Source organism: Spodoptera frugiperda, chromosome 30, assembly GCF_023101765.2.
Source record: "Spodoptera frugiperda isolate SF20-4 chromosome 30, AGI-APGP_CSIRO_Sfru_2.0, whole genome shotgun sequence".
Classification (NCBI taxonomy): domain Eukaryota; kingdom Metazoa; phylum Arthropoda; class Insecta; order Lepidoptera; family Noctuidae; genus Spodoptera; species Spodoptera frugiperda.
The window spans coordinates 10,027,943-10,055,915 of NC_064241.1; the positions used below are offsets into that span (position 1 = coordinate 10,027,943).

Sequence of the window (27,973 nt, forward strand, 5' to 3'; positions counted from 1 at the left end):
TTAAAACAAAGGAAGGTTTTATAAATAGACGAATCTACTAACTATACACCAGCTAGCCGAAAGATATTTTGATCCAAAGGTATTTTCATCTCAAGTTACATTGAGTCTCAACCGAACTGGCAATAAACTCCATGACGAGTTAAATTTATAACTTAAATTCTAAGACGAAAACAATCCACTTCCAAATTCGCAACAACCTTGAACATAAAACAAAGGAGCAAAACAAAAACAATAATAACGATATTTTAGAAACATTGACAATTACTATGTCAATTAAGTCCAAAATTGCTAGAATTAATGTTCAATCAGTTATAAGGCCGATATTAGTTTCCGTGTCAAAGGGGTTAATTAACTTGTTAACGAGAAATTACGGGTTAGGCAAATTTCTGGAAGATTGACTATCTGCTATCGACTCGCGTTACCCAAGGATAATTTCAATAACTTAGTAAAACCTAACAGATGTGGTTACGTTCAAGTAATTCGACTATACCGAGTAGTTATGCCAAATATGTGCCCTTGAGTTTCTAAATATAACCCTCGAACATGAGAGCGATATGTTAATCAATATTTATTGAAGTGTTAAATTTTGGAGCTACGGCGTAGCATTGCTACGCGAGTAGCTACGCCGTAGTAAGGAAAATGAAGATGATTGAAATATTGGATTATCATTATTGTATTCACTCCAATGCACATTATTCAAAAAGTTTTAAATGGCATTTACTAGAAACGATTTATTATTAAAAGAACAGCATATTTTTACTGTACAGACTTTAAAATAATATCCCGGTTCAAAAATAACAAGGTTCGTATCAGATTTCCAGATCATTACAGAAATAACAATCGGGAACAAAGTTGTAAAAACTTGGATGGTGCTCACCGTGATCATGTTGCTGGAGAGGTTCAAGTGTTTCAAAGCGACGAATGATTTCATCGCCACTGTTGGGAAGTCAGTTATAAAGTTTTCTGAGAGGTCCAACTTTTCCAAATTCTCCGCTCCTTGGAATACATCGCTGTTGAACTTGGAGAGTCTGTTCCGGCCGAGATCAAGAGCCTGTAAATCTCCGAGGCCGATAAAAGCGCCACCTTCGATTGTCGATATCATGTTTGCGTGGAGGTCAATTTCTTCGAACGTCTTTTGTGACACGAAGGACCCTTGTCGTATTAATGCTGGAATTGAAATTACATTCAGTAAATGCGGTTTAATTAATTAAATCTACACGAGTGCGTTTGAAATGGTGTTAATTCGGTTAGGTATGGCAAAATGTATGTATCTGATTGTACCTGACAGATGTCAAATAATTAATTTATCCACCTAAACTATTTGCTAGCGATGCAAATTAATTGAGTGACTTCTATTGCAGTAAATTAATCAACGTTCCTTTGATAAATAAACGAAATTGAATTTAAAACTATTTGACACAGTTTACACAAGAACAAAGCACAAATAAAATTGTTTAATTAACCCGCTGCAAAACTAAACGAGTCACAACTAAGAAAATGTCTTTAATTTGAAATTCAAAACTCAGTCTCTCGTTAATAAAGTGAAAATGAATTTCCTAAACATACATTTTAAGACCATTTTAGGTGTGAGAGAGCTTTGCTTCGGCACAAATGAACCAGATCGACAGAAGCCGACGTGAAACAACGCTTGTGTATATTCCATCGTGTGAGTAAGGTTACCGGAGACCCAATTACCTTCTTCCCAATCTCCGGTTCCCCAACAAACCTTAAATTCCTCACCCCAAATGCCGGCAACGCACTTGTAATGCCTCTTATGTTTCGGGTGACCAAGGAATTGCTTACCATCAAATGATCCGTCTGCTAATTTACCGCCTTTTACCATAAACCTCATTAGTAAAGACTAGAATATAATCTTACCTATTCTGTTTTCTCTGAGAGAGAGAACTTTCAAGGCTTGTGGTCCGTTAAGGGAAGACGAGGGCACATGGTTCATGTTATTGCGGTCCAGTCGTAAGACCTGCGGATGAAAATGTTTACTTAAACTTACGCGTTTACGTTTGCGTTTGAAATGTAGTTTGGGGCAGACCTTAAACATCCTGTTATAAACGTGTCTAGGGAACACGAATCGTGTTAGTAATTATGGTAAAGACAAAGATGTGGATGTGAAGATAAACAGCGGTATCGGTAGCATTCAGCGTCTAATTATAAACTAAATCTTCATATAATTCCATTCATGTTACTAGTAAATTCATTTCCCATTAGCTCCATTCTGTAACCACTATAATTAAAGACCACAAAATAGAATGCTTTTCTCACCTTCAGAACATCACATCCAATCAGAAGACCTTCTTCCAATCCTCGTATACTGTTACCACTAAAGTCCAATTCCTCCAATGCTGGTAGGTTATGGAGTTCAGCAGTCGAAAAGATGGGGTTCAGGTTGTCTCCTAACAGATTGTCAGCTAAAGCCAGCTTCGTGATGTTCCCTCGCACTCCAGCCAGCAATTTATCAGGTAGCCTTCTTAAGCTATTGTGTGAGAAGTCCAGCTCCTTTAGTGGAAGACCGTAAGATGAGAAGATCTGGAAACAAAATTATTTAATGTTAGTTAATGAATTTAAAATTATACTTTGGTATGAAAAGTACGACAAGCAAATGAAGTATTATTTAGTATAACTAAGAAACAACCACGATTTATAAATAAACTTTTTCTTTCACATAATTTCCGGGTTTACTAAATCTACATATTTCTAATACCTTAACACTAGCTTTATCCGTATATAACAGTAATTACTTTTCTTGGTACACACATAATAACCTATTACTCAAAAAAACAAACGAGTAACAGCTGTTGTTCGCCAGCACTGAACAACTTACTAAAAGGGACGTATTATTGTCAGTATGTAGTAAGTTGATTGGTTAGACACAATAAGGAAAGGTCAATATGTTTCGAAATTAATGAAGGAAAACAATACGTAGGTATTGTGTTATGTCTCTATTAACCATAATGCTTGTATTAAATTTATTCTTTAAAATACCGTTTACCTCAAAACTTCACCTTATCTAATAAATTGACGTATTTAATTTTTATCTTACTACAAAATTACCAATCGTAAATATGATTTAAATCGAGAGTACCAATCTGACTTTAGTTTCTTAGATCTTTCATCATTATAGAATACCACTTTAACTATAAATAACTATCTAACAATACTACCTAACAATGAAAATATTTTCACCTCAAAAGACCACAAAACTCTATACTTGCTTAAAGCCCGCACTTCAAAAGTTAAAGACGAAGTTGATTCCAGCTTGAATACCGTCGAATCTTGAGACAGAGCACTTCGCCCGAAGGTCCAACAGTTTCCCAACTTATGATCACGAATATATTATTATCTAAGGACTGCAATTCGCCAAAGTGCCCATCAACAATATCTCGCAGTAGAACTAAGTTTCGTGAATCGCAAATTGATGAGCATGAATTCCAAGTAAATGTAAAACTACATACATTATATGTATGGTATTTTCCCCTATGGTTTCACACATGTTTGTTAGGTTCGAGGGCTTAATGTGATAACTTCATGTATTTGTTTCGTAATAATTTATATCTTGACAAATTGGGTATTATTAAAAATCTGCATTTCTTTCATCGTTATTTCTGTTATTTATTCATATTATATTTAACGTTTTTCGTTTAAGAGGGCATTTACCAAACTTAGGATCAAAATTTGGTCAGTAAAGTTAAAAAGAAGTTGCTACCGATGCCTTGTTGAATGGTCCTAGTTTTAGAACTCAATCTATTTAATCCTTTTAATGCCAATTCTCATTTGCCATTCTATCAAACATGAAAGCCGGAATATAAGAACGTGTATCAGATTAGGATAAATATAAAATTATAAGAAATTTACCGTATTACAAAAAATATGAAACAGAATTCCATTGAAGAAGTTATTTAGGTACTTTTTGAAACAAATTATAAACAGATTTATCCTGTGTGGGAGGTTTAAGCTGTATCGATACGAATATAAAGTTCCCCAGCTTTTGTAGACCTCTACAAAAGTACAAACTGAGAAAAGAAAATATAATTATATTGAGATTTCTTACGAAGAAAAATGGGCTTCAATTCTTGAAACTTTTGTATTAACACAATAATAAGATATGTGAGTAATCATTGTGTTTGATTCAGTGTTTTGTTTCCGATTCCGAGAAGGTGGTAGCTTAGCTACCGTACATACATATTGATCATAATATCGTGATAAGCTCTGATTTCATTCGATTTATTGACAGCCAAAAGTCGCACATATTTACGTAGATTCTTTAAAATAGGATTGGTATTCATTATATTGATTTTATTCATTGCCAGGTAAACAAAACCCTGTTTAAAATTGAAAATGAAATTTTAATAAGCAAGTCTTAAGCTAGTCATAATTATTAATTACCAAACCTAAAACGCTAGTATTTTAAGAAATAAATTAACTAGGCAATCACATCACAGTTAATGTTTAAAGGCCAGAGCCGAACCAACTCTGAACTTTGAACTACTTTATTTACTTTTAATAGTCAACGCTGAAATGTTGAAGGGTCTCGCTAACCAAATATTTTTATACTCGAGTACTAAGCTTAAAATGGAGTTAAGTTGGCTTTTTCTTATGGAATTTAAAATATATACCAAAAATTCTTTCAACAGTAATTCCGCGCATTTAATAGTCCGATCATAAAAACATAATATATTGCTTCTGTTTGTTGTTGTCATTCATTCATACAAATTAAGTAGTTAGGATAATGTTTGAATGAAATTTATCTTATATATAAATATAAGGTATTTTTACCTTTTTTGAGGGGGGGGAATGATTTAAAGATTGGGCTTGAGGCGAGAGGGAGTGTCAGACTCTTACTGACTGAAAACCACCCCATTCTTACTCCTGCTATTCGAGCCGGAGCCACAATAGACCCGTTAGGTAATCCGCAGCACATATTTTTAGCTTGGCTTATCAACACTTAATTTTTATTGAAACTACTATTTTAACTATCCGAATATTCACGTATAGAACAGCCTGTACTTCATTGCGTGTACTAATCAAGCCAGCAATGGCAATTAGTGAGACAGTCGTGCCACAGACAGTACCGATTAGAAATGTTTGATGTCTACGTAATCGAATTACTGACGTACTCGTGACGTACGGGTTAATTAACACGTAATTACAATATTTGATGACTTGAATAGCAGTGGGTTTCGTTTTCTGTAGCAGGATAACCTGCCTATAAATATGACTAGTTTTATAGTTTAGAAGCTATAAATTGGTAAGTGTGTAAGTCCTTAGTGAACAACACACTTAATAAAGTAAAGCATAAAATTTTATGTATTGATCACATAAAATTTTGCGACAGCAACTTTACACAGTCTGTTAAGTATTAGAGTCTCATGCAGAAGCGTCAAGATTTTTGTCGTATACAATTCACAACATTAGAATATTCTTAATTTTTCTGGAGTCTGAAAACTCTATCATTAATACTTATTAATACCTGGTAACCGGATCCGAAATCCCTTGCTTGATTATCACATTTGTGACCAAGACCAGTAACTTTTATCTTAAACAACGAACACATAAAACCCAGTACTTATGTTGAGTGTATGACCAAAACAACTCGAACAAAAACTGACTACTTAAAAACACCTCTTATTATTCATGAAAACTTTTGCAAAATGCTTTCAAGAACTTTATTTAATATAATAGAATCGGCCATTAGACATGCAAAAAGTATTCCGAAGTTGTCCTCGTTCCGGTGAAGTTTTACAAAAACTATACTCGGTCTTCGGAACAAACTAGTTTTGTAAGCAGACATTATATTCATATTAATTTAAAATCTGTATAGAGTATTAAAATTGGTTTAGATATTAGATTTTAGTTTATCATATTGTGGTACTGGAAAACTGAATAGGCTATACAAACTAAGTTATCGGTACCCCAGCATCAGTCAAACGAATGAGAATAACTTCTTGTTCTGTAGCCAATTTAGCGACCGACCTAGCTTTCATGTAATCGAACCACTCTCTAGATGGTGCGTACTTCTTTGGAAGTTATATCTTGCTGCAGCAGCCTACCGGGTAAAACAGGGTGCATCAAATTCGAACGGTGAATAGATACTATGAAGAATTTCCCGATATCCAGTCACCCCTTTTCTGTATCTATTCACCCCGTTTACCCCTTTCTACCATTTTAACAGCGTTTTCCATCTTTTGCAAAATCCATTGGCTTTCCTTTTGACAGAAGCTGGGGATCCGTTTTCTATGAAATTACTGAAAAACAACTATGCCATAATAAGGCCTACACGTTTTTTTTGTAGGCTTTATTAGGGCATGGCACATAGGTAAACAAAACAACGATTATATGAAATACACCGATATTATAGCTATTTCACTTATGTGAGGAGATGGCTAAATGTATAATTGTCATACAGACAAAACACGGCACGTCGTATACTGATAAATATAAAAATACTAACAGTTTACGCTACTCGAATTTTATAAAAACTAAAGTGCGCTCCACGTCGTGATTGTTTTCGACTGTAGGTTCCAACTAAATTAGGTCTTGGTCTGCAACGGGCTTTATATATATAATAGGTTCTAAGAATTATAATTATTGTAAGTAAAATACCTAATTAGTAACAGTAATTGAAAGATAAAATTCTGCGTATTTTATATACTGTTGTTCTTATCAAAAGTATGGTGAATTCTGGAAATCCATGTGTTTTTAAGTCTTTCTGGAAATTCTAGGTACACAGCTTTTCCTAGAAAGAGGACATATAATTATAATATACAATACATTAAAATAAACGTAATAACAATTAATTTGCCTTGTGTATCATAAACCTCAGCTCGGTCATTAGTCTCGCTCAATATCCAAAATAACATTGAATCTAATGCAGCGAAAACACATAAACAACTCAATGCTGTACATCAATGCATCAATAATAATGATCATCTTGTCAAACATGGCAATTGTTCTCGCAAACCATATATCATTAACACATCGAAATTAAGCAAAACACTTCCTCAATACAAGGCTACATATTGAGCCCTACAAAACAATTGTATCATAGTCTCGCTTTATATGATCTTTCCGCATATTCGACGGTCATTTTATACAGGTTCCATGTACGATCAGATATAAATCGGTATAAATTCTGGCGCGTATGCTTTCTGACGTCACAATAAGAGCTGCCACGTCAGATAAAACAAATGAGCCGATAAATACGAGCAGCGCGCTGAAATTGGAAACGCCGCATGATTCCACAAATTGATTGTACATTTTAATATTAATGATGGACTTTGATCTTTTGTTTAATGAGATTTTTTATGTTTTATTGTCGTATATTCTCTTGCAGAAGATTGCAGTTATTGTACTGATGACTTACCTAACTAATTCACGTTCTAAGTCACTGGATCGGTAGGTACATAACTTATCACTTACCTACCTGCTTTCTACTGTCAATTAACAAAAAACAGAATTATGTAAGCTATCGCAAAGATTGTCATACGAACGATGCCAGACGGATAGTTATAACTAACTATAAAAACGGTCGTAAGTAATTTAGCTTTTAAATGACGGGAATCAAGTCGCTCATTGTAAAAAAACCTATATTCAGCCAAATTTAATTAAAATTAAGTAATGATTCAAAACGTATCCAAGTAAAATAGAGAAATAACACAACATTTCAAAGAAAAAGCCAATAAAAAATAGACAGTCACGTACATAAAATAAAATCAACACTATTATAGTACCGGCAGCAAATCATGCAATCAGTCCACTCGTTCCGACCCGCGGCTGCGGTTATCAGATCATGAACGATCGCATGTTGATCTCGCAAATAGAAATCATTCGCATACCGCGATAATACCAACTAATTTGTACCAATTTATCTTGTGTATTAAGTGAAAATTATTGTGCTAATTGTATTTGCACCTACTGCTTTAATATTTGGATGTTCAATTGGTAGTTTTGAATTCAGATTATTCAATCAGCCATATTGACGCTGTTGTGAAAACAACTTTCTAGTTTTTTTAGAAATTCATCATCAGCCGGAAGACGTCCACTGTTGAACAAAGGCCTCCCCCTTAGTCCTCCACGTAGAACGACAAGCCGCCACCTGCATCCATTTATTAGAAAAACAAAGATCTACTAGACACTATAGGTTTCCAAAAACATTTGCATATAAACGAAGTGATATCAATCATTAGTATTCATACAGCGAATGCAAACCAAAGAATAAAGTTTAATCAAACAAAATTGAAACTCTTTCATGGTGCACTAAGAGAAAATGCATTACAGATCCGTGAAGGCAAGCTAGAGCAAATACAATTTACAGATCGTGTACTCTGGAAATGAAAGGTCACAATTTCAAAGCTGTTTTTATCTCCAGGGAGATATTTAGAGCGCCATTGGACTAACGTTCCATTTGAAAACAGCAAAGGTGGCTTGAATTTAAAACAGATACATGTTCTGATTTCAGAATCTGGACAAGCTCTGACATTAGTAGTCCGACGCCAACGGTCACACGACGTGGTCCTGACTTATCCAGTTTTAATTAGTCTGTCGTACGTATGTTTAAAGATTGTTCGAACATTCTATTTGCATTTTGATCTTAGAAATATGAAATCTTTTGTTTGTGGTCAAAAATTGTGTTTATCTACATTGGTTTGGTATTAATTCAGAATGAATTAAAGTATTAGAGAAATTATAAGATTAAATCTTGAGTGATTTTGAAGGTATAAGGCGTATGATAACATTCTGATACAATAATATAGAAAATTAAACATAATTTTGCGTGATACAAAAGGATATCTTAGTACAAACTCATGTAGCATTACTAGTCAGTTAACATTACAAGCTTAAATTACAAAATCTTTTCAATAATAAACCAATACAAACCTGTGTCGGCAGGGTCTGCTGTCCAGCGAACCTCTGACTGAACGAGATGATGGGAGCTCCATACGGCAGGCTGGGGAAGTCTCCAGGGAACACAACCCTGTCACAGTTCATCAAGATCCTCAGCTGCAGGGCTCGATCCACCTGCACTTTGCACCGGCAAGGGTACCGAAGATCATCGTTTAGTTCTGAACATGGAACCCACTGTTGTTGCCCCACGATGTAGGGGATAGCGAAGAGAAGTAGAAGCAGCCGCATTTTGTCCTGTAACAAAGAAAAAAGGATTAGTTTCGTTTAAATAGATAATAAAATATGATGTTCCAGTACATATCACATTTTTATATCGATAGATACCTTTCAAAATCTCTATAAGAATGTTTTGTCAGTAAATATTCCTTTTTTCAATCTCTTTCTACGATATTATAAAAAGTTATACAGTAATCAAAAATGTTTATCGTCAAATGTTTAACATAAATAAAGGGATACACTGCAATTAAACATATAATTTTTTTATAAAATGGCATGCAAACAAGCGAATAAATTTATACTTTAACATCAGAATCAAAGTAATTAACTTTGTTTTACAAGCACTTTACCAAGAATTAGCTCATAAAAATAAAAATAAATGTATCAATAACTCAATGTTTAGACTTTTATTTGAGCGCTAAAAAATACCATTGGAGGTTATTACCATAAACAAAACGTCAATTTCCGATGAAAATAAAAAATCATTGTAGATTCAGTGAAATTGGTTAAGTCAATATTCCTTATTTTGTATGATTTGTATGCAGCTTTATCAAAATAGTTCAATAAATGTGTTAAACTATTGTATTTTTTAAATTGATGAACTTTTTTTAAACAATAATAACAGTATTAATACCGAACTGTTATATAAAAATACAACCTATTTAAACGCAATTAAACTTAATTTTGAGTAATCTTATATCGTTGTAACAGTCGCCGTTTGCAGGACGATATTTATATGAGAAAGTGGGTAACTTCATAAATGTATTCACGACCACACGGTAATAAAATAGTATTGAATCTAACTGACTCATTCGTTATTTACACCAGAACTATGTCACGCTACATAGTGGAAAATATAGCAACCAAATTGCAATAGAATTGGTCTAAAATGGTCACCATTTCAATTTTAAACTGATTCATTTTCATCATTTGAACATAAAGTTCCGTTAATAAAAGTAAACAAGAAAATTTCAAGGAATGTGACACGTATCATTAAAGTAATAAGAACTAATTTAAATTTTTGATGACCAATATCTATATCTCTTAGCAGTAATATGTAATGAAATTATTAACTGTGAAACTGACAAATCAGGAGGCAATCTTTATAATATTTTTTATTGGTACTTATAAGCCGGTAAACGAGCAGACGAATCACCTGATGGTAAGCAATTGCCGCCGCCCATGGACATCCGAAACACCAGAGGCGTTACAAGTGCGTTGCCGGCTTTTTGGGTGAAACACAACGCAAGCGTTGTTTCCATGGGGCCCATTCGTACGGAAGCATGGCTCTCCACACTTTTTCCTTAACATTTTTTCACAAAATAACAGAAGAATATAATTATATAACTATTTTATATCGTAAAAATTACAAATCGTAACTTAGGTGAGCTCAGGAGCTTGCTGCCAAGTCGTACTAAAAACGTAAAATGCTCGTAAACAAGATCTTTCCAAATTTACGATCGGACCTTTATTCCTTCGTCTACAGATATCACATTAATTTCTTTTGGATTAATGTCGAACCACAAAGGAATTACCACAAAGGTTTCTTTCACATTTTTAACAAGACAATGGGACGGAGACTTCCATATTTTTGCGAGTTTCAATTAGTCGTAGTTATGTGGACTCTGTTTGAGTGAATGCCTTGGCTAATAGTGTCAATATCATTTGTGATTAGTGCAAGGTCACTTAGAAGTTTGTTTGCTATTTATCTGAATGATTAATCGTGTTTTTTATTGTTCTTTGTGTGACTGGAGACTTTATTTTAATTATGCTGTAAGCTCTCTACAAAATGTGACGATATACAATTTTAGCCTAATGCTTATTGGAGCTGCGGACAACCTAGCGGGTTTACCGGAGCTCCGGCTCAGAAACCAGGAGTAGTAACGGGGTGATTTTTAGTCAGTAAAAGTCTGACACTTCCTCTCTCCTCGCCCAAGGTGAGATACGTCATTGGATGATTTACGCCCTTTAAAAAAGTCTAATGCTAAGGTATTTTAGTTATGGTTATAAATACTACAGAATGGAAGCAAAAAATGGTATATGGTGCAACAAATAAGGCGTGTCTAAAACTAGTGCGCAGTACGTTCCATCGGAATAGTAGTAATTTTGTTTCCTCATACGAATGGTCTCAATCTACGTGGCTTATTCCTTTTCAAGCGACTTCCTATGTTGAAATACTCTAGATTTGTTGCAGTAATGCGAATTGTACTGCACCAGCGCTGTAATTTGTACTATAGAAAATATCGTTTCTTAGTTCGTTAAACCGATTTGTACAGCAATCATGATTTGTAAGCTTTTGTATTTATTAATCTGATTTTCGTTTTTTGTTTCCGAATACAATTCCGTTCATTAACAACTCCATTGTAGTTTTTAATAACGTCAACAAGCAATATTCAGACTTTATCAAAATTTCATTTGTCGCAGTAACCCGCCTGTCATCCACATAAACGTGTAACTGAAAGCGTCAAAGCATTCATATTTGTTTATCGTAAAACGTTCGAAATTGCCACAATATATTTCGCAATAAAATTCCTTTTTTATTACATCGTCTGCAAACTTTTCACGAAATTGTCTAGACTGCAAGCGATAATTGGATTGTTAACAAGAAAAAGGGTTTGCCCTTTTGCGTGAATAGGTAAACTAGTCATAAATTTGAGTTTACTTTGACTTTGACTTGAATCAACAATTACAAGTTTGAAAGTCTCAATTGTTGGATCGTATTGTCTAACTTTACATTTCTCGCTTCGATACCCAATTTGTTTTTCTTGAGACAATGACAATAATATTTCAAACTGTGATAATTTTCATTGTCTGTTATTCGAACAAATTTTCCCATTCCATACATTGTCGAACTCCCAACAGACAATAAATTAATAACTTATAAAATTTTCCGATACTTCGCTCTACCGCTAACGAGTTGTCGTATAGCGCGTCCCCATTACACTGTGTGTCAGACTCTGTGCCGCACCGTAATAATTTGTCTCTTAGGTAGGAGAGGAGGTCTCTTCGTAACATGAGAAAATTGTTCCGTGTTCCGCAGCTGGAAAACGATCATCGTGCGAATTCCGAATGGGTAAATTATTAACGAAGCTCGATTTATGTGAAAAGTTTGTACGATCGCGTCCGAAACTAGCATAGTTTGTTCGGAACTTCTTCTCCACTGCCATCATCGGCTTCTCATCTCCCCGAGCACAGTTTTTGATACATCCAAATATATTTCGAGCTAGCTTCTTGAAACTTTTAAACTTTCGATGTAGTTGTAAATAGAGACATGTATTTATTGAGAACTCGCTGACTTCCGTAACGGAGATCCGTCTGTTTGTTGGAAAACAATTTCAACGCTAAAGTTGTTTTGTATAAACAAACGATTGAGTTAATGAATAAGCTTACAATTCAGATCTATTAATTAAATGTTATTGTTTATTTAAAATTCAAACAAAATGTTGGATCAGTTACTTTGAAAGAACACGGACTTAATTTAGTCTTAAAGTTGTTCATGATGTTAAACAATAATATTATTGGAAACATTTAAGTAAACAATTATGTCAATGATTAAACGAGTTTAACTTTGGACGCGGCTTATTACTCGTACGTGATACGTATTCTAACAGACTGTATCAGATATTCTATATTATGAAAAGGAAATATTAAATTGTACCTACTATAAAGTAACAAAATTATGAGTAAAAACCGAGGTAACATGTTACAAAAAAAAAGAATCATCTACAACACAATCATACCAAAACCACAGCGTCTTATGCACAAACCGCAGCAGTTTCTAACTTCGAAACTATTCTAAACAAAGACCATTATTCAGAATAACGGACAGACAACAAATCTTATGCGCTACGTTGCGGGTCACAACACTCGCAACGCAACAAAATGACGCTGTGCAACAAATAAACTACGACACCAACCCGCGACAACGTCGACGTCGTGTTTTTACCCCGAAATCTGGGAATTTCTACTTATGTGTGGCAACATTATGTGCGTCTAAACTTTGCTAATAAGTTTACTTGTGAACAGAGCTGAGAAGTTGGAGTTTAGTCTAGAATATTTGAATTTATATTTCAGTATTAAGGTTGATAAAGAAATATGTCTAGCTTTTAATGTAGGTATTTTCATTTACACACCAAACAGGTAAATGAACTACAATATTATCTAATTTTACAATTTGTCATTACAATGGCACTTGTGTACGGTAAAAACATTTATAACTTCAAACGACACAATGGTATAATATTTCAAAACAACACTTACTTCCACAATAATTTGGCACAGAATTAACTAACAAAACAATTCGCAATAAATTAAAAACTTTACAAAACTTTCGCACCGTTCACGATATTCCCATTTTCTCGGGAGGAACATTTTAATGCTGGCAGCACCGTGCAGTGTTGCTAGCAACAAATAAAGTGAGTCGACGTTACCGAGCCAAATCCGTTGGGACAGCGCCAAATGGTTGCATTAAGCTAATATTTGATGCACATTAGCATGTAATAGTAAAGTTTCGGTAGCTTGAGACACTGCAACACTATGATTTCATTATAAGATGCACACTGCAGTTGGCAACTACATTGCATCTTACTACTGTTTTAAATGCGAAAGTTTTTTAATGGATGTATGTATGTGTATGTACTATATAATTTGGAACAGTATTAGGCTTATTTTATCAGTATTTAAGGTTTTAGTGGCAAGTGAGTCTTTGTTTTCAAAGAAGTTCGTGGGCAGTAAAACATCATCTTTTTCAGATTTGGAAAATGTATTCTGCCGACGAGGTTTCATATCACGCTACAGCCACATTAATAAAGAAAAATATAAATTACTTTAAACTTACAATACGTAATCCAACTCTTATAGACTAAAACCTATTTTAATACTATTCGCCTCTATCACTCGGCGTAAGTGTATACATGTGTATAATACTTTTTATTTATACTCCGTTCGGGCATTTTCTTTGTACTAAAAGTTTAATTATATTGATATTATTTTTTTCATACCGTATCGAAATAAACTAACGTCATGTTATATGTACCCGTATGTTACGAATAATTCATATAACTTTGCCTACTTTGAATCCAAGTTCGTAATGCAGTTTTCCAACGCACGTGTGCATGCCACCAACTTAGATATTCATGCAGCTGACGCTAAATCTAAATTATTTATACTACAGGCCCAACTTCATATAAACTTTAATTAAAAACTTAGTTCATTAGGTACCACATACACATATGTACATGTTGCTTTGAATGTCTTTATTTTAAAAACTAACCATGTTTAGTTAGGTTAGTAACGTTTTTAAGCTAACATTAAAAAATGTTTAGTAAACATCTATAAAGTCCACGTTAAAGGGCAACAGTTAATAGATATACAGAAAAAAATGTGCACCGTCACGCCTTTTATCCCCGAAGGGGTAAGCCCAACTTCATATAAACTTTAATTAAAAACTTAGTTCATTAGGTACCACATACACATACATGTTGCTCTGAATGTCTTTATTTTAAAAAACTAACCATAAGGCCACCATTTGTGTTATAAGTCCCAAGTTAATAAGGGGTGATAAGAAGATACTCTATTATGTAATTTCCAAACAAAGACAACACTAAAATTAGCATTAAATAAAAAAACCAACCCTACAATACTTCGATTCGACCACATTCCGTTCGTAACCATAGCAACCGAAGTTAAAAAGAAAACAACAAAAATTAACCACCCGATACTGCCCCAATGCCATTACCCAAGTTACAAGGAAACGCTCTCAGCAGACGGACATACAACGCTTAATGAGAACTTACAAATGAATACATAACTTTACATCACTATTATGTATGTTCTACGTACATAATGTTACTTGTAATTACATGCTTGGAACATATGTAACAATAATTAGCTGTTTACGAAAATTTTGTTCACGGTATATGGTTATGAAATTGCTTGAAACGTAATGCATTACAAATACGCATTATAAATTCGTACAAGAGGATGTATAGAACAATCGTATTTTTTAAAAAAATACTTTGCCCCACACTAAGATTTTATCCTGTGTCGTGGGTGCATTTACAAACATACAAATTCACATACACATGACACCCAGACCCGAAACAACAATTTATGGATCACACAAAGAGTTACTCCGTGCGGAAATCAAATCCGCTACACGTTGCGCGGCAGCCGGTTACTCAGCCACCGCGCCAACCGTGCAGTCAAAAATATAAAAATATATATTTAACTTATGTACCTACATAATTATAAGCCTTGTTGAGCCAATAGACTACTTGAATCATGGCGCTAATATTATATTTTTGACTTTGACGATGTTAGTGAAAAACTCACCGTTTTCATGTCAATATCGTAAATCACTAACACCCACATTTAATTTGATATACCACTTCACTACACTGACAAAATTCATGTATAAAATTAAATTTTTCAATAGATTCACAACCTAATTCCATAAATAAAATATCCAACGTTCCCGCTAAAAATATCGCAACTAATATTTGAAATTTGAAAAAAGTAATTCTATAACACAAATGAAATTTTTATTTTTATATTCGGCCAGTGCGGTTTATCCGTAATTTGATGTGGCCTGCTTTCGCGCAACTTTATCTATGGTTGCTAACTAAATAGTTCTAATGCAAATAATGTTGAATCTGTATTTCGTGTTCGACAGGTTAATTAGTTGCAACACTAATGGCGAACAAATATTGGATTTGCTGCCGCATTCTGTGCTATTGAAGCATTTCGTAGTCCAATTAAACATTAATTAACCTATTCAATAGTCACCAGGATGGTGCAATAACACACTCGCTTAATAAGTGTTTTGTGTGCAACTGTCATTTCTAATTACAGTCTAATATTAAATTGCAATACCACGAACGTGATTATATTATATTTAGATATCTTTGAAATTAAAAGCTTTATAAACTAAAATGGGAGAATTATATTTTAATTTCGTTACAGAATTTAATAAAATTGGCATTCCTATGGTTATAAACTTGTATGTATATAGAGCATATATTTTCATAATGAATGTTGATTACACATTTACTAAGTCAGCGACCTTTTCTAATTACGTATTACGATTAAAATTCATAGAATAATATGTTCAGAGCTTTCTGCAGTGCATTCATTAGTAACCCTATGAGAAGCCTTTAACATTTACGATCGAATTATGCCTTAGAGCCCTGCAAACATATGTGGGTTTTGCATTTTAATATCACCAGACGACTTAAGTAGATGATTATTTCTGTCTACTTTTATAGGGCGTGGTTATTTCATCTCTATGTTTATACTCCGAGAACATTTTATCTATCTCTTTGCCAAGTTATCATTGAGCAAATCAATATTTAGATGTGATTGTGATATGACTGTCAGAATGTATAAATGAGAAGCAGACCTCAGAAGTATAACAGGCGTTGCACCGGAGTAGGCCTATTAGAGGACCCGGTGCCCCTTACAGGTGTTGAGGGTAGCCACAGGGTGGTTTTAGTGAGGTAAAATTCCCACACTCCCTAGTCTTTTATCCCCAGAAAGCTAGGCGCCTTCTGAAGGTTTCCCCACGTCATCATCAAAAAACAAACCTCAGAAGTAGAATTATAAGTAGATTTCTTTTTAGAAAAGAATTTATATTTACGAAGTTTTATCCAAAAATTTGATTCTAAACAACAGATGATTGTAACATTGAATGTAAACTGCTTCAAATAAATGCGAATGTCACCACAGCGCAGACGCTACGTGATATATTTGACAAAACTCGCGACGTTATGCATTTTTCACATAGAATATCATAAATTCTATACATCCACTTCGACATGCTATTCTTGAGAACAAACAGTATTGGATACATGTATTGGCTCTTTGTTTGATACCAAACACTAGAAATATCTTGTGTGTAGTAATCACTGACTTTTTTTGGATTCGTCGTCGTATCTATTACTGTTGCTTATTATATTTAGGTCTGAAACAGGACTTAAAATGCAATAGGTTACTTTTCAGTTAAAGTTGCGGCCTTCAAGATAAGAGCGTATTCTTTGTTGTGTGTGAGTCCACTGGTGTTAAAAGTTACTTAAAATTAAATAGTTTACTTTTCATTTCAAAACTTCAAGAAAAGAGCGCATTCCTTCTTAAAAGGCCGGCAATGCACCTGTGACTCTTCTGGTTTTGCGAGCGTCCATAGGCGGCGCTGATCGCTTACCATCATGTGACCCGAAAATAAGTTTCCTAAGTTTTAATTAACATTGTTTTCCAATAAATACTTATAAAGACATTTCACATAATTTTTGAATAAAAATAAGAATTATAACAGTAATTCTGAAATAACGTTCGAACTATAGTTTCTTATGATCCGAAGACTCAATAAAAGTAGGAACAACGACAGTAAAAACTACACTAAACTCGATACAGCTTAATAGTTTTGCACGAACTATAGAGATAAATGGTATCTACGTTTAAACATTAAACTCTGCTAATGTGCACTTTGACGTAACAAAGTTAATATTACGAGACTTTGAATAATATAAATTTTTATATTTAAAAATTTTATGACCGACATTTTGTTTTCCAATTGACTGAGTTCATTTAACTTACATCACGGGACTAACTTAGTCCTCTTCATAATTTATCTGATATTTTATGAGGGATCTATATCAATGACAAAGAACGTCATATGATTCTGTTGAGTCAGGGTTTTAGTAGATTTATTTCTCAATACTTAGGACTAAAGTCCCTCGTCTACACAGGCACTCAACGAAAATGGGCACAAGTTGCATAAATAGGTATAGCATATAATAGGGATGATGACGGGGTATGAAAATTAAAAATCTATTAAGTCCGTTAGTTAGGTAATGAAAAAATATTATCACGTAATTTATTATTTTGTCATAATACTTAGATAAAACTCATCAAAGTTTAGGAGGGAGAGTAAATACGTTATTTTTTCGTATAAAATACCTAGGAGTGACGTCACGATATTTCTAATCGATATATCTTCGAAAGTATTTGATTCCGTAAGAAAATAACAAAATACGTGTCTAATATTTCTAATTATAGTACTAGACGGACATAAAAAAAATTGTCATCTACCCTATTATTTATTACATCGACTGTCTGGAACAGTGACTGCTCTCAAAATAATTATTGCAATGACGCCATTAACTTTAATTATCAATAAAAAACTATCAACTTTTGAAGTTTCTAAAGACTCTTTTAACAAACCCTTGTTGCCATCGCCTTTGTACAATCAACGAAAATAACTGAACTGAACGACCCCCTAACTTATGTTAATATTTTCTAGTTCTACTTATTACAACAGTTGAAACTGAAAGCAAACATATTTGCATAAATATTTAAGTGTCTAAGAAACTTCGCTCCATTCGTAAGACATTGGAAATTATTTTCGCAGTATTATAAATATTAAGGCAAGTATTAGTTAGTTGTGATAATAAATATAATTTGTATTTTATGTAACTTCGAAGTATACATGAAGACTGTTTTCATGGAAAACGAGATAGGCTTGTGAACTGTATAATTCTTAAGACTTTATGTTAATATTGTTTTTAGTACTCCAAAATTGTGTTAGACTAGCTCTTTTCTGTGACTTCACCTATATATTTTTTATTGACAACACAGTACACGTTTTACCACAAGAAAGAGGTTCTTTACTTTACTGTACAAGTATCAAAATATCATCTTTCTAGTATCAGATGTTAGGAAAGTGTATTCGTGAGATATAAAACCCTTTGGACAGCAGTTAAATAAATAAGTTAGACAAGAGTTTGTTCTAATCCGGAGGTGCTGCTACCTAGCATAAATCAGTAAGAGTCTGACACTCCCTCTCGCTTTGACTAAGGTGGGAGAAGTCATTGGATGATTGTTAACAAAAAAACAATTACCAATAGAAATATATTGACATTAACAGCTCTCAAAAACCGGACCATCAAACGACGATCATCAAAAACATTATCGTTCAAACTCATTACGAATTCCAAATTCCATCTAAGTTACGTTCTACATAAAATATAATTAATTTCCCTTCCTTATTTTTATACTGTATTATTACAATAAAAAGCAGGAATGATAGAAATAAAGACAAACTGTTGTTAAGTTGTAATTTGTTACAAATTGTGTTCATTCTACTCCACTGGGCTCCTGAGACTAATCTTGTTAAAACTTTGTTTCCCGATGTTGAAATGGTCGTAATTTTTCTTAGAATAATAGCTTGCAGATATAACTGCGATCCTTTATGATGTTATAATGAAATATTTCATTGAGCTCATATAAATTCCTTGTAGATGATACTAGAATAACAGAACATTCTAAGTATGCAGCTCGTCAATGTTATAAATATGAGTCATTCGAATTAAATTCTTAAGATCTATACATTAAAATTCAAAATAGAAAACTATTTTCGAAATAACATCTACCTTCACTGACGAACAGACTGATAGACTACTGTTTATTTCTTTCTTTTCTTTACCTAAGTATATGGTGTAATTGAAATAAATGATTTGACTTTGACTTTCACAAAGTATGAATTGAATTCTTTTTGATTCGCTTCTATTCCTCTTTGCCTAGTGTCTAGTACAAACATACCCCAATTAGATGCTTGGGGAATTAGGCTTTAGTTCAGCAGTGGACATACTACGACTGATGATGATGATGAATTATGATCATAGTATAACCATACGTGCTTAGTGCTTGTCTATACCAAGTATCTAGTATCATAAATTCACACACAAGACTTCGATATTGCATTATGTTTGAACATGAGCATTGTGTCACGCGTTGACATGCTCTAAGCCCGCATTCAAAAGGCTCTGCGTATGAGCCACAGAGAGATCAGTGGTTCATTACAATAATACATTCTCTGTTCCATGTTTGGTATGGAATTTTATGAAAATTACATTCCATTGGACATTTATTTTGTATATTGTTGTGTAATATGTCAAATGTTTGGTTGTTTCTGTCGATTCTGTGTAAAGAACAATTATGAATATTATTAACATTTATGTAATAGTGATAGTTATGAAAAAGGACAGTTAAAAATTCCTTAAATTCTACTTAACGCGTCTGGCCACTTGTAACGCCTCTGGTGTTTCGGGTCTCCATGGGCGGCGGTGATTGCTTACCATCAGGTGATCCGTCTGTTCGTTTACCGGCTTATACCATAAAAAAAAGAAAAATTATAACACAAAAAACGCTTCGCTGTAACGCACACATCGACGTGAAAGTAGAACAAACACACAATATCTTAGTTTCAAACATTTTTTGGACATATTTACCCATTTCTAAAGCCTATACAGTATCCTAGTAGTGACCTATCGAAAACTAAAAACGTTTCAAAAATTTTTGTGCCAGTACGTTTTTTAAACGAAAAATCTAGTGGAACATGCAATTCGTACCGTTTGTATGGAAGTTATTTGCGCGACAGTCAGCGTGATCGATTTAGTCAGGACAGGCGAACCAACCTGATGGATACCACCCGATCTTTTATTGAACTGCCACTATTGCGTTGATTTATAGTTTAAGCCCGACAATATCCATTTTAAAACTTCTGTGACTTAAAATTCAATTTGTGTTCCTTTACTTATTACTTATTTAATCTTACTCTAAGAAGTCTGTTTTAATTTAGTAAATAATACCAATCTAAAATGGTTGATGAACATAACTGTGAATACAAATATGTAGTTCGAGATTTCTGGATTTAATTATTATGCTATTTCAAGCCATACTAAAGGCTCATTTTTATGAGCAGCATTCCGTGATACACAACGCGGCGATTGTCGCACTGCTACTGTACCAGTTCCTAGTCAAACAGTTACGTGAGTAAGCCGATAGCATAATAATTCATAATAAAATGTCTGGATTTTATTATGTAATCCTTTAATTTAATATTATTGATCTATCTTTGAAAGAGTTTTCACATCCCCATCTCTCTATAAACATAAAACACTGTTGTTTTCGAAGATTTCCCAGCAAGATATACAAAGCAACATTACGCACTTCCATACATCGAGTAGTTTCAGAGCTATTTTCGAGAATGTCAGCTTGATCGATTCGTTCGCGCGCAACACCGTGATGTATGCCGGTCGGCCTTTGATTGAACTGACTCCGGCCTACGCAGCGTTCGTTTAAAATCTACGTTCTTAATTTAAGTTTTTGATGCGAAAAACAAAATGGCTGCGGAATTATTGATACCATTTTTTTATTTATTTTTTCATGAGATTGTGATGGCATTTGATACAGCCGTATAATAAATAGGCCTTGAGAAAAAGCGATAACTTCTCTGTCAGAAATCATTATTCAGCGCTGCCAAAGTTGTCGTGGACAAAAGCTAGAATGTTTTACTTGTGGAAACGGACTCAACTAAGCTATGTTTTTTATATGGAAAAATGCTTGCTATGGATGTGGATGTTCTACTACTATCGATACATCGTATACTCGAGCTTTATTTCTCACACAGCTACATAGCTTAGTATCAGTGGAACGGTCACATAGTTTCACAGCTTAGCTATTACATCTCCGTAGCATAGCTACGTAGCACGTCTCTGGTGGAAAGGCGTATTATCTTTTCTTTAGATTCATCCATTCTTACATTCCACTTATGACCTTTGTCTTATCCAAAATAAATAAATTGTGTCGTAAATAAAACGTACACTTATACAGTATAAAACATAATTTACTTCAATTAATATTTCCATTCCGAAGCTGTCATTTTGATATTATTCCTTACTGAATATTATATGTATATGTAATTATTATGAAAATGACGATCAACTGAAAACTAAAGTTTCATTATAATATATTAAAATGGATTCGTATAAAGCTTCGTTTATCAGTTTGTAATTTATTATAATTGTTTTGAAGATACAAACTTTTGACATCAACATTAAATTGTGAAAGATACTGTCGTATGAGTTGTAACTGGAGTTATAAGTGATAGGTACTTAAGTATTAGATACTCTGCAACAAACGTTTGATGTTATCTGGCAAAGGTTCTTAATTTATTTCCTCTCCTCAAAATATTTATGTGTATTTTGTTTATTGATATTTGATAACAGACATATCACTTTTCAAACATACATACATAAACACACGCCAGTCTTCCATAGTGGTACTCGTAGGCAGAGACCATCGAACGCGAATAGCTTCATATTTTCTTATCCTTATCTTTCATACTTTTAATTTTTCCTTCTTAATATACCGCCAATCTGGCCGATATCTCTTTTAAAACATCATAATAAAATTGTCAGACAGTCAGTTTATCAGCGAACTAGCGTTGCTTTAAGTTAATTTTAGTAGACACAATTAATTTTAGTAGTCAACAAACTTGGTTCTTCAAAAAAAAGTCGTTATAGTAATAGACTTAATATAAAATACCTAGTCTCTACATGAACCGACTGCACCCAGAGAGAACTGTCCACAAACGAAAAATCGTAAAAGAAACCAATATCTGTATTTATCTTTTTACTTCAAGATTAAAAGTGGCAACAAAATTCACCTCAAAAGATTTTTATCCAGCACAATAAATATTTTCACTGGACAAACAGATTAACTTTATTTCACTGAAAAATTTTCTGCTTCTAGATAAAAGATTAAACACGTCTACTTAGGTATATCTACGTTATATTGAATTTTCACCGAGTTTTTGGTATAAGTATGTACATAGATAAGAAAACAAACATTTTGTACAAAGGAGAATTGTGTATGCGAGAAAATATCAAGGGAGTTTTTCGTTTTCCATTATGTATTAGCTTTGATCTGGTATATTGTAAAATGTAAATATTGTTTTTTATAATATTATTTTGTTCTTTCTCGTAATGTGAATTTTTTGGTCGAGTTGCGATTGGAAGTTCAATAGTTGAATGGTATAGGCTGCAAACCCACATCACCTTTACAAATACGGCATTGCAACATCCGCGCCACATGTCCGTAACATTCTTAGACAACGTAATAATTTTCGCTATAAGACATACTTTCGCATTTGTAATATAAAATAAAATGGCTGAGTTGAAAATTTTTTACGAGAATTTTCATTTTCATTTTTCGTCAATATATTTAGTTGTATTATGATTTGTGGCCTAGTAATACTTGTAGTTTCATTTAAGTCATATTAGGTTATCTCCATACTGTATACTTCGCATTAGTAATATTAGTAAGGATTTCAATCAGTGCTTAACCTACAATATCGAGAGGATATTCAGAAACTTTTGACTTTATACATCCTTAATACAAAATAAATTGACAAACAATAATTTAACCAAAGTACCTCCAAACATCCAATTAAAAAACAACTTAAAAACCGTAACTTAAAAAAAAACCAACTTACGTCAACAGGGTACCAGTTCACACCCTTCTCGCTGACTCATCAATTGCTTAGAGCTATTGTTTTACTCCACAACGACACTCAGAGGAGTCCATTTCAGGGCCCGCAGGGTGAGGTGGGTCACCGGTGAGCACTGTGATAGTACCTACTCATTAATTGAAACACGGAACAAAAGAAACACTGGGACGTTGACCTCATCGTACCTTTTTTTTTTTTAAATTAGGTACCGTACTGGTGCATACTAAATTAATCATCACCTTTGGAGCAGGTGTTTTGTCTGGAAAAGAGGTTGATTTTTATCATATGGAGGCGAGAGTCATTGGATGCATTGCCGATTGTTTTTTTTTTTTTAATAGATAATCTCCGCTGCGCTTTTCATTGATTGCTTAATAAAATTGTACCCAAAACTCATTAGTTTAGTATATCACCTCTTTTATTTATTTTATTTTTTTATTTATATCAGGCAACGAAGGCCCATATCAATTTGATAATACTATACTAAAACATAAAACACTAAAAATACTTTTATGATCATCCAAGCAATGAGATAGTTTAAAAATGTATTGAACAGAAGTAATCCATTAACTCCATACTAACGTTTAACAGCTGTAATCAGAGTCATTTAATGGTTACTTAACCCAGTTCTTAGCAATGGTAAGCACTATGAAATGGAACAAAATCATTACTAAGGAATAGTTAAAGTGGGATAAGCATAATTCTGACTTCAAAATGTTCTATTTCCTAAAACGTAAGAACTTTTACCCCTCCATGCAGACCACAAGTAGCAACCCAATGAAGCAATCAGTCTTCTCAACAGTTGTTTATGAACTATCTCAATTTAATTTACTAAGGACTTCCTAAGTTTATGCGCTCAGTACAAAGTTCAAACATAGAGAGTACTAAGACAAAGTGTTCCCAGTTCTATGGGACTTTCCTACAAACATATTCCGAGATAGCCGTTATTAACGTGTAAGTCTCACAACTTGATGTAATGCATCTAGTTTGTGGTCACACTTACGTGTTGTGCAAATTTCCAACTAGTACACAATTCATGTGCATGCAATACAAGTTTCTATGTAAGTTCCGCAAATTATAGTAGTTATTTAAAGCTTTGTTGTTTCGAAACATTATATTTATTTAGATAATATAATCTAGACAGCATACCAAAAAAATGACGAAATTCCAATGTGTCATTTACCTGTGAACAAAAAAAAAACAATTTTTAAATCGTTGTCAAGTCAACATAAATAATAATAAAAGAATACGTAAATTAAATTGCTTATTCGAATTATTCAAAAAAAGGAACGCTATAACTGGCCATTTATTTTCTCTGGCAGAATAGTTTAAAAACTCCTTACACCATCGTCCATCATTCATCTGCATCTTCATTCAAATCCCGTTCCTTTTTGAAGTAGACCATTAGCATGGTGTGAAGCATAAAACCATTCGTCACGTTTCGGTGAAAATAGGAAAAAACCAACAAGCTGTGATCGAGCACGTAAATCAAGCTGTTTCCTTGAAAAGTGCTGTTCGAAAACAGCTACCTACTAAAAGAGATTTATAAAAGAGACTATCGAGGCGTTTTAAAATTACTGACTACATTTTACATGACTATTTATTGGAGTAGAGGAAAAATGTCGTTTCGAATTAAAAAAAATCTTTAGAGATTCATAAATATTTTTTTATAAATCATAACATATAAAAATTAGTCATCACAGCTACACCTACTAAATATTTCTACCTACAACCATTAAAAAGTCCTTTGACGTTAAAAAAATATTCGAACAATTTTACAGCGCTTTAAAAACTGGTGCCTTTGATTATCACTGCGCCTATAAATCCAAAGCCGAGAGATAGGGCACGTCATTCGCCTTTCGGGCGGGCTTATTGAGCGGCTGCAGCCGTAGATTGCAGCGATGCAGCGCTGCACGGGCCAGCGGCCGATTTATACTGGCCATCTACAAATTCTGTAGGGATTTCAAACTGTGTTATTGGCTTCACGTTCATTCAGCTGTTGCTACTTGAATTGTAATGGAAGGTTCTGGACGTAGTCAGTCAAGGAGGTTTTCTATCCTACTGTCTTCTCAATCTTTTCTGCAATTTTCAGCTCCATATTTATATTTTTTCATTCCAATATTATAAATGTGAAAGTTTGTGGGTTTACGAGTATGTATGTATGTTTGTTACTCGAAAACTGCTGATGGAACCGGAATGAAAATTGGAACAGGGGTAGATTATGGTCTGAAATAACATAAAGAAACCGCTGGATGGAGCTAGTTCAGTATATAGTAATATCTTTTAAAATACCAGTAGTGAAAAGACTAACTATTTTAGACTTTCCAAAAAATCGATTGAGTTTTTAACAGTTTTTAATTTATATCTTTCTAAATTTGCATATAAAATTCATTCTGCAGAATCAATAAATATTTCAATAATCAAGATATGTATAAAAAATCTTAAACGATCCATAAGTAAATAACAAACGAAAATGTTATTTAAGTTTGTCAGTTGTGTATAATCCGAAGATACACACAATGTTCATTACACGACAAGAATAACACAATATGACAATGAAACAAAACTCCCAAAGTAAATTGTTGTTCCATACTTCATACTTCACACTTCGGCGTGTACATTTCTATTATTTGCGACAACGAACCCGAAGTTATGTTGTCTTGATATCATATACATATCATTTTGTTCGGGAACTTTCTTATTCATTTTCAAATGAAAGAAGATTATATTATGCTGTAAATGGAACGCTCCTGAACGCCGCAAACAGATGATGATATAAATGAGTTTTATTTTGAAAAAAATAAGGAATTCAATTAATATAATATTATACGAAAACAAAAACGATTAAAACTATGAAAATATAAAAACCAATTATCAAAACTAATATTTTTATAGCGTTTTTCGGGAGCGTTCCTTTTACACCCGTATTTGATGACGTCCGCATGATTCTAACAACACACAAAACACACGCGCCCTCTAGGTACTAATACAAGGTGCATTCTTTTTTTAAGTTTATTTGTACTATTTTCTTTCGATAATGGTTTTAAATATACATAGTTCAAGAAATCTCTAATTATCGTCTCATGAGACTTAGACGTCCAATTATAATCCATAATAAATAAAGCTGAGATAAATAGAAAAGAATAAAAGAAGTATACGCATACTGTACATACACTTTGGAGCAAGTAAACGTATTTTGTTAATTGGTAACGTAATTATGTTGCATGAAAGGCAATTTAATTACCTTTACAATAAGGGTATTTTACTGTAAATTTAATCATGTCTTTTAAAGTAATAGATGGCTCTAGTGGCTCCATTTCTTAGCTCCCAAGTGTATTATAATCCCTAGTCTACATCACACCACACAATGGTAATACCAATAAGCAACCGCATGCGAAAAACAATTGAATCCCGCATTCTTATTCAGATTTAAAATAGTTTCTCGGTATCCCGATAGAGGGCGTTCAATATCTTCGACGGAGCAATATGTACTCGCTTGTATGTATCACGATCGGTAGCAAACTAACAAACCACGTACTGTATGTACTACATGTGTGTATCAAATATACTCAGACGTAGATACTTATATCTAAGAATATATTTTTATTGTAAGGAATTATTTTGTTTAGACGCAGTTGAACTAATACATAGATTTCAAGCTTCTGTTACTCATCTGTAATCGTATTTAGAGATTAGCTGGAACAGACTAGTTTTTTGTGGGGGGTAAATCATCCAATAACTTTTCCCGCCTTGGGCGAGGCGAGGTGAGTGAGTGAGTGTCAGATTCTTACTGACTAAAAATCACCTCGTTCCTACTCCTGCTTTTCGAGCCGAAACCCCAGTAACCCAGCTAGGTAGTCCGGAGTTACAGATCAGACAAACAGACACTACAGTTTAATTTGTATTAGTCTAGATAATTGTATTTTCACCACTAGCTCTAAAGAACATGTTTCACAACTTAAAATACTTTCAATCATATTTTAATTCATCTTTATCCCCACTTAGAGGTAAGGTAAAATCAAAATACCTTTAGAATTCCCACTACAATACTTCATAAATCGAACACCTCCAAAAAGCAATTTCACATCACTGCACAGCAATACGAATACGAAAAAAAAAGAAACTCATAATTCTCTTTTCAAATTCCTAGCTCAAAGCCAGGCGTCAGCTAAACAAATCATTTGGCCAAAGAAAGGCTATCGTTCCTTTATGTAGGCAACAATGGCCGCAATGATACAGTGGGCCGTTGGTGCCTTAACAGTTTACGAGAATGTAGCCACTGACACATTTTTCTTGTAATACCGACGTCCACTGGTCGGCTGGAATTCCCGACGTCCACTTCACGGGACATAAAGCTTTTATGGAGACATACGCTGTACCATCGGCAGGGCTACTGCTTTACGAAATACGGTTTTCTATATCTATGTTTCGATGGATTTACATTCTTATCTTTTAAATGTTAAAGTCGGTTTTATGTTGCATTCGCTTTGCACCTGTCAC

At 33.6% G+C, this 27,973-nt stretch overlaps 1 protein-coding gene across 2 annotated transcripts in view; it reads right to left on the reverse strand.

Annotated features, from left to right (window-relative positions):
* The window catches only part of LOC118269582 (protein artichoke), a 120,398-nt gene that overhangs the window by 3,816 nt on the left and 88,609 nt on the right, over nucleotides 1-27,973 (reverse strand). For both annotated transcript variants that reach the window (XM_035584752.2, XM_035584753.2), the window contains exons 3-6: nucleotides 8,890-9,150; nucleotides 2,278-2,541; nucleotides 1,879-1,978; nucleotides 878-1,167 (exon numbers count right to left, since the gene is read on the reverse strand). In XM_035584752.2, coding sequence (XP_035440645.2) covers nucleotides 878-1,167; nucleotides 1,879-1,978; nucleotides 2,278-2,541; nucleotides 8,890-9,144 — 909 coding nt within the window. In that variant the 5' untranslated portion in view covers nucleotides 9,145-9,150. The remainder of the gene's footprint in view (nucleotides 1-877; nucleotides 1,168-1,878; nucleotides 1,979-2,277; nucleotides 2,542-8,889; nucleotides 9,151-27,973) is intronic.